Source organism: Vanellus vanellus (genome assembly GCF_965231255.1).
Source record: "Vanellus vanellus genome assembly, chromosome: 10".
Classification (NCBI taxonomy): Eukaryota; Metazoa; Chordata; class Aves; order Charadriiformes; family Charadriidae; genus Vanellus; species Vanellus vanellus.
The window spans coordinates 6,462,630-6,477,289 of NC_138915.1; the positions used below are offsets into that span (position 1 = coordinate 6,462,630).

Sequence of the window (14,660 nt, forward strand, 5' to 3'; positions counted from 1 at the left end):
ACGACCGAGACAACGTCTGTTTGCCATGGCAGCAGAAAATGACTTCCTTAAAAAACGTGAATATGTAAAATGCAAATATGAGCCGGCTCTTTTGAAGGGGCAGAGAAGTGCCAGAGGTGGCATAGGAAAGGAGAGGACTACTGTGCAGCCCGGAGTGTGAAACAGAGAGCAGCACTGCCTCTGAGATGCGCAATTCCTTTCTCTCAAGTCCTGTCATTTGATGTTGTTAGATCACATACTCCAATATTAGTTACGAGCTCTGGCCCGTGCATCCCATTGACCACCATGGTGATGCTTTCTGACTGCAAGAAGCAGATGGCCCTCCCATTTCTTTTTATGATATTCAGATAAAGTGGATAAATCGGATTAGATCAGAGAAAAGTGAATGGGAGTAGAATATGAGCCTTAGTCGTTCCAGTTATTAGGGGGAAGGTAAAATTGTACCGAGAGCTCTACAATGATAGGAGATTTCCAGAGCTTTCAAATTTCAAAGCAGAGCAGTGATCTGATTTTGTGTATGCCAGGCAAGATCTACGACTGTAAATATGAGACAAGGTGGGACATTGTTGTACCGGTCCCTCCAGAAGGAAGATTACATCTCACATCAATAGTCTTACAAATCAATGTGGCACAACTGGATAGAGATCATATTAGATAAATCAGCAATAGAAATATATGTAAGGAGACGATCTATAATTTTGTCCCTTAGAATGGATTGGTAGTGAATTGCAGAAATGTTTCATACACTTTTGTATTTTTGTCCTGGTGTATCATGGAAAATATCTCAAATAGTTCTTCTCAACTGCATTAAATCATTTTGTCAATATATTACAGATTTAATAGAAGCTCTTCCAAAGCATTTGGCTTCCAAAGGAGGATGTGCAGGAAAAACATCAAAAACCTTAAAAATAAGGCGCTTGAAAACAGAGAAAAGAATATGTGAGGCAATAGAGACTCAAGGTAGTAGGTAGAAAACCAAACTGCTTGCCTTGCCCCAGGCAGTCCCAATGTCTTGTGTAGCTACACAATTCCTCCACAGCACTAAAGCACAGAGGGCTGCAACAGCAGAACCACTTCACTGAGGGCTTATCCAGCAGTTTCAGCGGTCAGTCTTGAACATAGCTAGACTGTTGTCCCACTTGGCTCCTTTCACCTTTTGGGAGTAACCTGCAATCCAAACTGTATGCTAACAAGGAGTGTACACTTGGAAAACACAAGAAAAATCACATGGGCTTAGTCCCAGGCACTAGTATGTGCATAGTCCAGCTGTAGCTAATTTCTGCTGGTTTTATTTCTTCCCATCACTTTTAATATATATCAGTAATTTTATTCCCAGTCCTCATACCAAATTCTCCATGTAGATGTGCCTGGAAGGAGGATTTGGAAATAGGCAACTCCTGGTACTACAGCAGAATACTACAGAAAGCTGATACTTTGCCTGTAAACTTGAAGCCTCTGATGTGATTTCACAGGGATAAATAATTACTGTCAGATATTGAGACCACCCATTTTCCCAACTCAATGCAGCAGCACAGAATGCTTTTCCAGACTTCGAAAGCATATATTTTAACTAATCTTTTAATGAAAATCGAGTTTACAAATGAGCAAGTCAGATTTCTTTAAGAAGTCATTTTGTAACATGCTGACCCATGGCTATGAGTTAACATTTTAATATGTAGTAATGTGATTAAAAACTCAGACATCCTATTGATGCTGGTATTTACCAGGGGAGTACAAGGAGACTGATTGTTTCAGGATCAGTAATAATCAGCATATGGGTACTTTCTTGTGAAGATAATTGGCACCACGCTGTTCAGAGTTTTACTTTCTTGAAGCCAAAAGAAATCTGTGATTAGGAATCTATCTTCTGTTTTAGACTTGCAAGGAAAGTGTGCTTAGAAGGAATAGGGAAGAATTAATACCACTTGGCAAGATTGGGAGCTGTACAAGGAATTGAATATAGATAATTAAATGATACTTTGTCGTAAGAAAAACGTTATGAGAAAGATGTTCTTTAAAACAAGAACAGAACTTGTATTGCAGCACTGTAATTTTAGAAGCTCGTTTCAGACTTTGTCAAGAAAGAGCAAGGAAGTATACAAGGATGGTCTGTGATTAGTGTAACTTCAGATGCCTTTTTTGTACAGCCAAATACCTGCTTAGTTCAATTAAGCATAGAAACAGCTGAATTCTTTTTCTATAAAGAAGGCACAGTGGCCCAGTGAATGTGAAAACATGGACCGAAGGCACGGCTCTTACAGTGGCCTTTTCACGCTGGGTGGTTGCCTGAAAAAATAGCGTTTGAAAGGTAGAGATGCTGCAACTGCATACTTTCAGTAGGTGGCAGATAATATACAAATTTTCACGTTACCATTGTGAACAGCAGCATGCACTTCCTTCCTGTTTAATGAGATAAGAGTAAACTTAAGCGCATCTGGTTTTTTAAGGATTACGTAGAATCATTACTAAAGCAAAAGCATTTTCAGCCAAATGTGGAAAAACTCAGTGATACGTTGTTTTGAGCCTAGCAACACTAAGGTGGGATTCAGCATAATTTGACAACATCAATTACTGAAAATATTCCCTGACTAAAGACATAATGCTTTCTATTTTCGATGGAGGCTGCCTCACTTCAACAAACTTAAGAAGCAGTAACTGTATTTTAAAGGACCTTGAACACGGACCAATAATCCATTAACTTCAAAAATGATACTATATCCTTGACTTTTTACTTAGTGCTCTACAGTCTTGTAATTGAATCACATTAATTACTATGTGTCAATATCACCAAAAAAGTTCCTTAGTGTTTTACTTAACCCAGAGTAATTGCTTGCAGAGAATCATTAAGATTTAATATCTCTGGAGTACTGGAAATAGGGGAAAAGGTTTTTAAATTTACATCAGCCAAGTAGGATCTTGTATGGGTTGGGATGGGAAAGGATCCATTTTTGTTGCCCAACATAGGAGGTTTAATTCTCTTCAAAACTCAACATTCAAGATTTTTTCCATGAAGCATATTGGACAGAAGTAGTCTCACCTTGAACATTCTTAAAGCAGCAATTTGGAAATATTTTAACTCATGAATTAAGTAAAGGGTGTATTTTTAGACTATTAGATTACAAGTTCTGTGCTCTAAAAATAGATGCTTTTATGTGATAAGGTGTAAAACTCAGCTCCTAGTCCTTGCTGTAGGCTTGGTGACACAAAGCAGCCGTAAAGCTGGAAGACCCAGTACCCTGAGAATTGCTCCTGCCTTGGAAATTAAATCTCTATTCATTAAGAATGCTAAGTACTTCCTACGCTAGTTAAAGCCTATGTAAGATCCCACTGAGGACCTTTGTTATGAATACGGTCGGGAAAACGCTGGCCCTAGCTGCTTGCTGGTTTCATTTCCGATGGCAATTTATAAAATTTCATGTACATTATGTTGCCTTAGGTATTTACAGGCATTATTGTGAAAGGTGAGGCCCCGCTCACTTCAATTGCTCCTCTTTATCCTTCACTGTGATACTGGAATGAAGTGAAACATAAATGGATATGGCTGCTGACTTCAGTCTTCCCTTGGCTCTTCCTCCGATGCAGCATACTGTCCTGCTTTTTTTTTTCTAGTTTAGAGAAGGTATGGAAAAGCAAGTTAGAGTTTTGCAGAAGTTGCTATGGAATGAGCTCAGATGTTAGCAGGACTGGGTCTGCGATTTGCAGCACGTCACGATGCTGATCACAGACAGGCATTAACATACACAAAGATGGTGCTAGAAGGCAGCGAAGCAAGCCAGCTCCAATTTAGTTTGGCAATGTCTTCTTTATGCGTTCCATTTCCCCTTCTATTTCAGCTCTCTCACACCCATGTGTGAAGTTACATACCGTAGATGTCTGCAAATTTATTGTTAGGCATTATGAAATTATGCCAGTTTTCTCTTTAGATTGCCTGTCCCCATCCTCTTGCCCCTGTTACGCTTTCATGTGGAAAGTCCAAGCCAAAACAGATGTCCTTTATTTCTCCAGGACTAGATTACGACTGCCATAATAAAATCGTTAGGAATGGTGATTAATAGAAATCTAGGCTTTGGGCATGGGCTCCGACCTACCAGGCTTGATGGATTTTGTGTCCTCACTGGTGTCCATTTGTGCGGCTTATGCAATGCCCGTTGGGCAGTAGTCTGAAATCCGTGCCAGAGGAAGCTCTCCCGCTGTCTTCGCCCTGTGCGTTCTCAGTTGAATGGGTTTTGTTTGCATAGCTGACAGGTAACGACCGTGGTTTACGCAGCAGCACTTCTACCTTTTTATATTCAGTAAAGCGTTCCAAGATTTCCAGGGCAAAAATGCGCTGTGTCGCCTGTTGTCGGCAATATTGCATGCAAGTTTATTTCTATTTTTCAACTAGTGGAATAAAAAAAAAATGCAGTGATTTCAGTGAAACGCCCTCCATTTGTAGGTTGTTTTCAATATATTCCAATATATCTAAGGCGTGCTTATACCTCGTGACCTATTATCTTCACCCACCATGAATACACAAGTAATGGTTTGTTTGTTTCTGGAAAATTAGTGTTTCAGAAGGGACGGGCCATAGACACGGGAGAAGTTGAGATTGGAGCACAAGTTATGCAGACGATCCCCCCTGGTTTATTCTGGCGCTTTCAGATTACTATACATCACCCCGTGTACCTGAAATTTAACATTTCACTGGCGAAGGATTCTCTGCTGGGGATTTATGGCAGAAGAAACATTCCACCTACTCACACTCAGGTAATTTGAAGTAACACCAATTCTATCATACATTTTCAAACAGCGGTGGATGCGAATGTTCACAATACGCTTTCAAAGTGGGGGGAGGAAGGGGCTGGCTGTAAGCACAAAAAGCGGTGTGTTTATCCCTTTCTTTTACTGAGGTCTAACTGTACCCTCAAAGCGTACTCTCTCGGAGGAAGGGGCAGTGTCGCAGCAGAGAGGTCAGCAGTTGTGACCACTGGACGTGACTGTCTGGGAGGCAGGACAGGTACACGCTGTGCTGCTGTGGAGCTCCAGCACCTTCTTTCTGGGGGCAGTGGGACGAAGTACGAGGTCATGTGAAAATGCTTTAATCTTTTTATGACTTCATGAAAATAAACAGATTACATAGTATAGAGATTTAATTTAAAAAAAAAGCTTCTGGTTTCTAATATGAAGATTATTTTTGAGTGGTTACTCGTAGGGGTTTTGCAGGAGAATACCTAGCTAAGCAGTAAGAACGTGTACTTGGCGTATGAAGCTGTCGTTTCTATGGATAATAGATTTTTCAGCTTTTTTGTAGCAGGATCACTCTCCACAGAGGGCTATAAACTTATATACGGAATCATGGAAAGACTGTTGAGAAGGGACCTCTGGAGATCATCTAGTCAACCTCAAAAATTATTTAGTAGAGGCTTGATCTTAGAAATAAGCACTTTTAGCTGTCATTGACTTTAATTGAAGCTGGGTCTTCAGTTGAGCTGAAGTTGAACTTTACTGAAATCAGAATGCCTAGAAAAACCTAGAGATATACATACATTTCTTGAACAGGGATTCAGGAAAAGGTTTACATCTCTGATGCTTTGAGGCTAACTGATCTTAAAGTTGTTAGCATCAACTTGGTTAGGTATTAACACCTTCTATATAAAAAATAGATACTTATTTGCATTAATAAAATTAAATATAAATAAAAAGTATATTTAGGTTCTGATATACAATATTGATATTAAGGGACAAACATTTAAAAATCTGGTATAGAACAATAGGTTCTTTAATCTGTTCTTGGCATTTGAAATTAATCGCTGCCTAACATAGGCACTACAGCTTGGGAATTTTGGAATATTCCTATTAAAGAGATGTAGTTTTGGAAGTAAATCTGCTGTATTTAGTGCAGCAAGTCTGAATTTACCCTGCCAGAGCAAGCAGCAAGTTTTGATGCCAGGTTCCTGACCTACCATAATGCTGAAGCTAACTAGACTAAGTTACGCATCTGCTGTCCACGTTGGTGAATTTTTAGTCGGTCAGGCACTTCCTCTGAAGATTTCAGCTGTTCATTCCTGTTCGAACAAGACATGCAGAGTAGATTCAGAGGAATTTGGTAGGCGGTGTTAATTTTTGCTCATTACTATTTCAGTTTGATTTTGTAAAACTGATGGATGGAAAACAGCTAATTAAACACGAACCAAAAAACTCCGAGGAGCCTCAGCAAGCTCCCAGGAATCTGATCTTAACTTCACTGCAAGAGACAGGTTTCATCGAGTACATGGATCAAGGAGCTTGGCACATGGCATTCTACAACGACGGAAAGAAAGTGGAGCAAGTGTTTGTACTAACTACAGCGATTGGTAAGAACAGTTACAATGACATTGTTATTAATACATTGGAAAGATGTATTTGAAAAGAAGTTATTGACCTTGATTCCAGCTTCTCTCTTAAATATGTTTTATTTCAGCTTAGTTTAATTAACCTCAGTGGAACAACTTCATGTTTATGCCAATATTAGACAAATAGCAACGTTTGTCTATTAAAGATGGATGTTATAAATTAAGTAAGTGTGAAGTTTTCATGTGTGTTAAGATTTTAATACGATAGCTAAATGCTTGAGTAATTCCTGGTGTTATCTTGCGCAAAGTCTGTGCTCTCTATTTACATGGGAACCATAAATCCAACAAAACTTATCCAGGCTTTCAGTTCTTATTTCCAGTGTTTTAGTCATCTAGAAGATCTAAAAGGCAGCTTTTGTGGATTTAGTTGTGCTTGTTTTGTGACGTGTCCAGAGGATGATCCGAGGGCTGGAGCACCTCTCCTGTGATGAGAGGCTGAGAGAGTTGGGGCTGTTCAGCCTGGAGAAGAGAAGGCTCCGGGGAGACCTTATTGCGGCCTTCCAGTCCCTAAAGGGGCCCTACAGGAGAGCTGGGGAAGGACTTTTTACTGGGGCATGTAGCGATAGGACGAGGGGCAATGGCTTTAAACTGGAAGAGGGCAGGTTCAGATTGAACGTTGGGAAGAAGTGTTTCCCTGTGAGGGTGGTGCGGCACTGGCACAGGTTGCCCAGAGAGGCTGTTGAGGCCCCATCCCTGGAGGTGTTCAAGGCCAGGCTGGATGTGGCCTTGGGCAACCTGGGCTGGTGGGAGGTGTCCCTGCCCATGGCAGGGGGGTTGGAACTCGATGATCTTAAAGGTCCTTTCCAACCTCAACCATTCTATGATTCTATGTGATGGGTGGGCGCTGTTGTTTTACACAGTTACTCGAATGCACCAAAATGCACCATTTCGTTTGGAACACGGAAGGCAAATATAGGAGACAGCGTCCTCGTGGCATATCAGATCCCTACTGCTTTTTTCATACATACAGGTGGACAAATGCTTGCAATTCAAGGTATTGCTAGTGAGCAGTGCTCACACATAGGGGTTCTTTGGAATTTAAATTTAGGTAAAGTATTGTATTTATGACAGTCTCGGTTTGCTGCAAGACTTTAACCACTATGCCCTTTAGTTAACCTGTTCTACCATATGTTTAGCAAGATGTCTTTACTAGTAATGGACATGCCATCTGCTCTTTAGAACAATTGGATGCTATTTTTACTTGATGGTAAACACCTTGCAGAGCAGGACAGTATGATTCAAATAACAAGATTTTGAAGGACTTGCAGGAAAATAATTTAGAAATTGGGATTGAATGGTAGTGACTGTTTTTTGTTTAAAAGTTCATATTTACTCTGTTTGGAAAAGTGAATCTTTTACAAGCAAGAAAAAATGCCATCATTCAATGCCATATGAGAAAATAATATTCAAGCGATTTATGAAGTGTGTTCACAGATGCTCTACGAAGAGTATAAAACCTGGCCAAACTCCAGTCCAGATCAGAATCCAAATACCTGCCCCTTTGTTTAGTTCTACTGTAAGACAGCAGTGTTTATACAGGAGGGTTTAACCAGTATTTCATCATTAAATAACTTACCTTCTCCAAAATAAAAGAAAAAAAAAAAGGGAAAAAAAAAAGATTAAATTGAATGCTATGGTTTGCTTGTTGTTACATTTTGTGAGAAATAAGTTGTCCATCTCTTCTCTGGCCAATAAGCAGAACAGACTGGGTCTTACAGAGGGAAACAGTGAGAGCCACAGTGCAGACAGGAATCCACATGCTTCATCTGAGAAATGGCTGCCAGAAGAGGTTTTGGGGAAAAAGAGAGTTCATGCTGCAAGAATCTGCTGCTGATGCATTTGAAAATAGTGCTAGCTATTGTGTTTTTATAACCCGTGTATCGTCTTCTCCTACTTTTCTTTGCGTAATGGTTCTTGGTTGTTTCTTTGCGAGTTTCCACAAAAAAAAATATAACCCTTGAGCCATACTCCTTACCCTAGACTGGGCTGGAGTCGTATTTGACATCTCTGTCGACAGAGGAATCAACCAGGACCAGAGGTTTAAACACTCAGAATAGAGCAAAGAGCTTGGATGCGTCCCTGCTGCCCGCAAGTTGGCTGCGTGAAGCAGTCATGCCCTCCTCATGAGCATCTGTTTGGTGTTATTTCAAGTTGCTCAGTGTCAGTTATGTACAAAATTGATTTTGCTGACACCTTAGCTAAAGCTCTTCTGATTAGGCTTTCTCTTGAGGGGGGTAATTTGCATGCAAAGTCTGGCATCCCTCAGGTGCTTTCACAGACTGAATAAAGGCCAGCCCAAAGTGGCCATTGCATCGAGGGGAAGTAACTTCTCAAACCATTAATTCTTCGTTTCAGATCAATGTAGGGATCATTTACTGTGTCATTCTTGAAGACTGAGAAGAGAGGCAAGTGTACACATAGGGCAAGAGAAGAGTTGATAATGAACAGTAATATGTACAAAATAATAAGCAGCAGTGTATCTGTGAAAGAACGTACTTCTGAACGCGAGCTAGGTTTTGACTTTGAAACAGACATCCGTGTACAGGTTGTGGATATCTCATGAACAGATGCATATCAAATGCCTGTTCTTTGGTATAAACTGATAGCCTGAAAGGAACGTTTTTAAATAACAGTAGACTTTTTCAAGAGGAACCAATCCTTATCTGTCCAAGGGCCCATAAATATGATCAAAATAAACTTATTTCAGTTATTCATATTAGTTGTAATATGTGCTTATAATCCATCTGTTGACAGGTTACGTCTGAGTTTAAAAGTAGATCGGATTTTATTAGATTAAATATTCCAATGCTATGCCCTTTCTTGAGAAAAGTTTTTCCTCCCAAATCACTTGCCAGGGACAGATACTTTTCAAACGGATCCGGGTTTTCTTCTTTTTCCCCAGTAGTTATTATGTTGTGGGAAAGGAGTCGTGTTTCCCATCTCCTATAGCCAGAGGTGCTTCCCCCCGTCTATGGGCGCATGTGCCCATACTACAGTCTCAGTTCCCACTGTTGTGTAGCCCCTCTCCTGTCCTGCCCGGTACCTGCATGTGCTGCAGAGACCTCAGTCCTACTGCTGGCCTGACAGTGACCTGCTCCAGGCGGGAGCATCTTAGCCTGGGATACGCTTCATATTCTTTACAGAAACCCCACAGAAATCAGTGAATCCACTGAATTCCTGTAGGAGATACATGTGCAAAGTAAAAACAGCTGATCCATGTACAGATATGAGCCTGTCCTGTGATGTGTGAGGTTAAGTGGTTTACTATCCAAAGCTGCGTGATGAAACATGGGCAAGTTTAGGATCGGAATTTAAGGGCGGGGGCGGGGGAGGGGTGTCTTCAAATCTAGTGCATAGTCCTTTATTGCATCGAGTTTCATCACTTTTTTCTTCGTCTGATTGTACAGAAGTGGAAATCCTACCCTCCTCCAAGGAATTCAATTCACATGGTTCAAATGAACACCATAGAAGGCAATTTACTCTATAAACAGGTTTCAAACAAATTACTTCAGCAATAAGAGAAAGTGTTTAAGGTGGACATTTTTCAGCAAATACCCTGATTCTTGCAGTGCTTTTAATGGTGGTAAATTTTACATGAACACTTACTTTAAAAGCTTTTTGGTGTAATATAAATGATGCACTTGTTATCTCAAAGCTGTCTAGACAAAATCTAATATTTGTAAGCTGCTCAAACAGGAATTTTGTTTTATGCTCCCTATGAATGAATATGGGCCTTTTACTGCTTCTGCACCTATTTCTATGTTGAGATGTGTCCTGCAGCGTGAGGTGAAGGAGCCGTTCATTGCAGATTCAAGCAATTTGTATTTTTCTTTGTGCACAACTCTCTGAACAAACAGAAATCCTGGATGACTGCTCTACTAATTGCAATGGGAATGGAGAATGTATCTCGGGGCACTGCCACTGTTTCCCGGGATTCCTTGGTCCTGATTGTGCGAAAGGTAATCTCATACTCGCTGACCCTCAGTGCATGACAGGGCTCATGATTATGATGCGTGACTGCTGGGCTTGCAAAGATTCAAAGTGATTAAAGGAGATTAAATTCCTTTTTCCAGCCAGATGGCAGATACAGTACAAGCGCACACGTAGAAAGTTTCTTGATGCTGTACTCGAGCTAAGATGCATCAACCACTTCTCTCCCCCTGACTTTCAGAGTTAAGAGATTCCTCCATCCCTCTCGGCATCCGCTGCGTGATTATAAAATACATTTTTTAATTAAGCGTGTTAGCTTAGCATAATGTTTTCTGTTATTTAAAAGTGACAAACAGTTTCACTTCGGAGAAAATTGCATGAGTCAGTCAAATGCTTCTGTGGTCTTAACTTGAACAGGGTGTAGAAAAGAAACCTAAAGCAGCTTAGAGACTCTTTTCCAGTATTTGGGGCAAAAGACATGCTAAAAAGATTGTAAGTGAGCTTATTTCTGTTTCAGATAATTCTGTTGGTATTACCCATCATCTGCTGTATATGATGTCTGGAAGTTCTCATGTTTTTCCAATGTTTCCTCAAGTTTAGGATTGACTTTGTTTTTTAAGAGCTTGATTGGCTCAGCAATTGGTACTGCTTTGTAAAAGTAAGCTTCCGCAGCGCTGGTTTACGTGCAGATCAGTAACGGCCAAAACTTCAGTAATGTTAAGTCTGCTTAGAAGAAAGGAGAAGAGGGCAGTATCGTGCTTCAGCTCACAGGGAAGAAATACAAATCTTACTGAAAATCACAAGCAGGCATCACCGCAAATTTTCTGCAGGGGCCAAGCAAAGGGGGGGGGAATTGTTTTTATCTTCTACGATATCCAATTTCAGGTCAAAATTAAGATATTCTAGTGAAGCAGACTGAGGAGAGGAGGTCCTTGTATTACTGCTGCACTACCTAGTTTGAAGATTGCAGTCTGTCACAACCCTCAAATCCAATGGAGGATCAGGGGGCTGGAGTGGAAAAGCAATTTTACAGAACAATAAATGCAATAAATGTTAATCTATGTAAGTGTGTAAATACCTTAAAAAGGTCAATTTGTCCTCTTCAGATTCCTGTCCGGTGCTGTGCAGTGGAAATGGAGAATATGAGAAAGGTCACTGTGTGTGTCGGAATGGGTGGAAAGGACCAGAGTGTGACGTTCCAGAAGAACAGTGTATTGATCCCACCTGCTTTGGACATGGCACGTGTATCATGGGCGTCTGCATCTGCGTCCCTGGATACAAAGGAGAGATTTGTGAGGAAGGTTTGTGAAGTTTCCTTCTTTGTAGTTAGGGGGCTTGATTTTTGTCTTTGATCTCCAAAGCTGTTCTAAGGTAGTTAAGAACTCACGTAGATGTGAGAAGTTTACTGCGAAGCAGTACTGTTTTGCTCAAAAGTACCTTCACTGTCTCACAGAAAGGAATGTTAAGATAGAAAATTAGCAAAAGGATTCAGGTGTCAGTGACAGTCAGTGGAAGCTGATCACATAATTTCCAAGATTCACATCTTCGTTCTAAAAGATCAAAATTATTTAATGTTGTCTAATAAGGCTATCTAATAATTGTAGCATGGGCAGTCCTCTCAAATACTCAGTTTCTCTTTCGGTCCAGGAGGACTCCATTTCCTGGATGATTTTAGTTCCCTCCCTCCCTCCCTTGAATCTCAGTAGCAAGAACAGAATTGGGTGGGATTTTTGCCTTTCAGCAAGCAGTGTATTCTCAGTCCTCCAAAAGTTTCCTGGAAGACATCCCAGCAAGCAAGGATTCCTTTTTTTGTGAAAGTTGGGAGACCATCTTGATTTGTTTGTCTCCACTTTTCTTCTCTCCAGATCCTTCTTTCGGGAAGGGTGGCCAGCGTCCCCAGTCCAGCCTTTGCTGCCAGCACCCCCAGTCCCTTAGCACACGCTGTCGGAGAGCCTCTGCAGACTTTTTTACTTGGCCAAAAGCTACGGGCAAGGCAGTCAGAAGATCATTTAAACACAATATGATGTGGTAGTTCTCCAAAGTAATCAGAAGATCGTAATCAGCTTTTCCCTTTCTTCATTCTGTTACATCTTAGATTCTTCTGCAAAGAATGTACTGCCAATATAAAGCCAAAAGAGCAGCAAACGGTTTCAGCTTACCAGAGCATATTGTGTAATTCTGTTATCATATGTCATTTTTACTGTGAGCCTGTGTTCAGGGTACTAAACTGGCATCCTTTAAGGCTTGGCTAATAAAAAGTGGGAATTCTGAGAACAAGTAATTGTACTTTTGCTGGTTGTAGCACCGATGTGTCTCTGCTGATGTATCAAGAAGCAGTTGTCGTTTGCCTGTTGGCATTTCTGAGATAGCTCATCAGCTTTGACTTTCTTCCCCTGCGCATGGCCTCGGAAAGCAGAACATTTCTTTGTGCTTGCCCTGATTCGATGATTTTTCACTAGTCCCCTTAGCCCGAAGCTAGTGGCAGTATGCTTTGTGCTTCCTGCTATATAGATTTTAGGTAATTCTTTTGAGTAGCACACAGAGGAGGCTCTTCATGTGGCTTGAATTCTCTAGTCAGGAAAATGTCAAATCCATCCAATCCATCCTGGACATACCTGGTACGGTTTTAAAGGGAGGATCAAGGGAACGCTTTTGACACGCTCAGTGTCGGTAGTTTCAGAAACAGACAAAAGCAAAAAAACCCAAACGGGAAAAAGCAAATAATACACAGATTTACTCACTGGGGCCGTGACACCGAACACGGGTGTAGCTGGTGAGAGGCTGACTGCTGGTTTCGGCTGCTTTGTTTCTTGCCGTAACGCGATCCTGCAAAATGCTTGAAAGAAGTAATTAAGATAAATGCACTCAGACAGCTATTGAAGCTCAAAGTGTGAAAACATTGGATTTTTAAAGTAAGAGATGTATTTAATTCTTTTTCAAGAAGGTGGAATTCTGTAGAAATAGGGTGGATGATACAAACCTGTGCAACCGAGTACGGTGGGGTTTATTGTAACAGCGCGTGCGTGACAGGACTGTTCAGTTTACTGCATTGTACAACATAACTTGTGCGGTAGTGGAAGTAATCCTGTCAGGAATTCAGATTACAGTATTGTATGTAAATATGAGCTTAGAATTGTAGCAGTGTTGTAACCGCAGCAGACGCAGTAACGGATGTACTATCCAGGGAACACCAGTAGCTACACGCGTTCATTGCTATGGGAGTCCTTTGCATTTGTCCTGTCAGATTATCGTTACTGAAGCGAGTGATACTTTTTAAACTGTTTATGGAGTCACTCGGTTAATTTTAAAAGATCAGCAAAATCAAGAGCTGTCTCGGGATGAGAGAAAATTGCCGAGTATTTTCGTCCTATGCTTAGCCAGATATGTGTTCTCCAGAAACACTGATTCTCCTCTTCCGAATTACATTGTGCTGTGCAGAAGCCTGGAAGGCTGAAAAAAGTACAACATAAATCTTGAAATGAGATCTTGAGTTGGTGGCGTAGCAGCTCAAAAGATAAAGCATCACTTCTTTATTCTTAAGTCAAAAGGTCCTATAAACTGGAGGCAGTTAATCTCGACGTCTGAAGTATTTAGTCTTCCCTTACCAAAGCAGAGAGCATCTCTTCATTTGTGCAGCGCAGAACACTGTTTAAGTTTACAGTCTAATTGCTAAAACAATACTTGTGCCGATACTTGAAAAATACATACAAGAACTTTCCAAGTGCCTCTTTTACATTACTCTGAAGCGTGATCTAACGTGAATAGGCTTTTGGCTAATTGTTTCCCGTGCTGGGACCCCACAAACGCCCTTCAGCGCTGCACTCTTCCTGCAGCCTCCGGAGAAGGCAGGCTGCCTTCTGCTTAAAATCCCTCTCGTTAAAGAAATGCTGGGGCTTTATGAGAGAGTGTGCTGATTATACAGGACTAACCAGCTGATTTAAATTCGTCTACAGAGCTCCTGAATTTTTCACTAGGAATAGTTTTATCCAAATTGAGAACAAATTTAGCTCTTTGTCTGTTTGCAAATTGTTCATCAGTATGTTATGACTTTTATGAATCTGTTCATTATCTGCAATTGCCCGGCACATACTTTTTATGAGTGTATGAGATTTTTTCACAGCAAGCATTCAGTCAGAGATTCACTACTCGGGGTTAGTGGATGGCCATATTTTTTTTGTATCAAATTTTCAGCTGTAGAGATAACTTTCCACAGGAAGATGAAAGAATAAATCTTTTTTTTTTTTCCCAGATGTAAATAAAGCACGGAGCACAAATACCCAAATGGAAACACAATGCACAATTGCAGAAGAAATTATTAATTGCTCCAGTTCTTTCCCAGCCCTGCTACTGAAGCACAAA

The 14,660-nt window shown here is 40.7% G+C and overlaps 1 protein-coding gene across 2 annotated transcripts in view; it reads left to right on the forward strand.

The window, feature by feature from the left end:
* TENM1 (teneurin transmembrane protein 1) overlaps positions 1-14,660 on the forward strand; it is a gene marked incomplete at both ends in the record, with an annotated part of 259,760 nt that overhangs the window by 120,176 nt on the left and 124,924 nt on the right. For both annotated transcript variants that reach the window (XM_082488474.1, XM_082488475.1), the window contains 4 exons: positions 4,547-4,746; positions 6,122-6,332; positions 10,229-10,330; positions 11,408-11,602. In XM_082488474.1, coding sequence (XP_082344600.1) covers positions 4,547-4,746; positions 6,122-6,332; positions 10,229-10,330; positions 11,408-11,602 — 708 coding nt within the window. The remainder of the gene's footprint in view (positions 1-4,546; positions 4,747-6,121; positions 6,333-10,228; positions 10,331-11,407; positions 11,603-14,660) is intronic.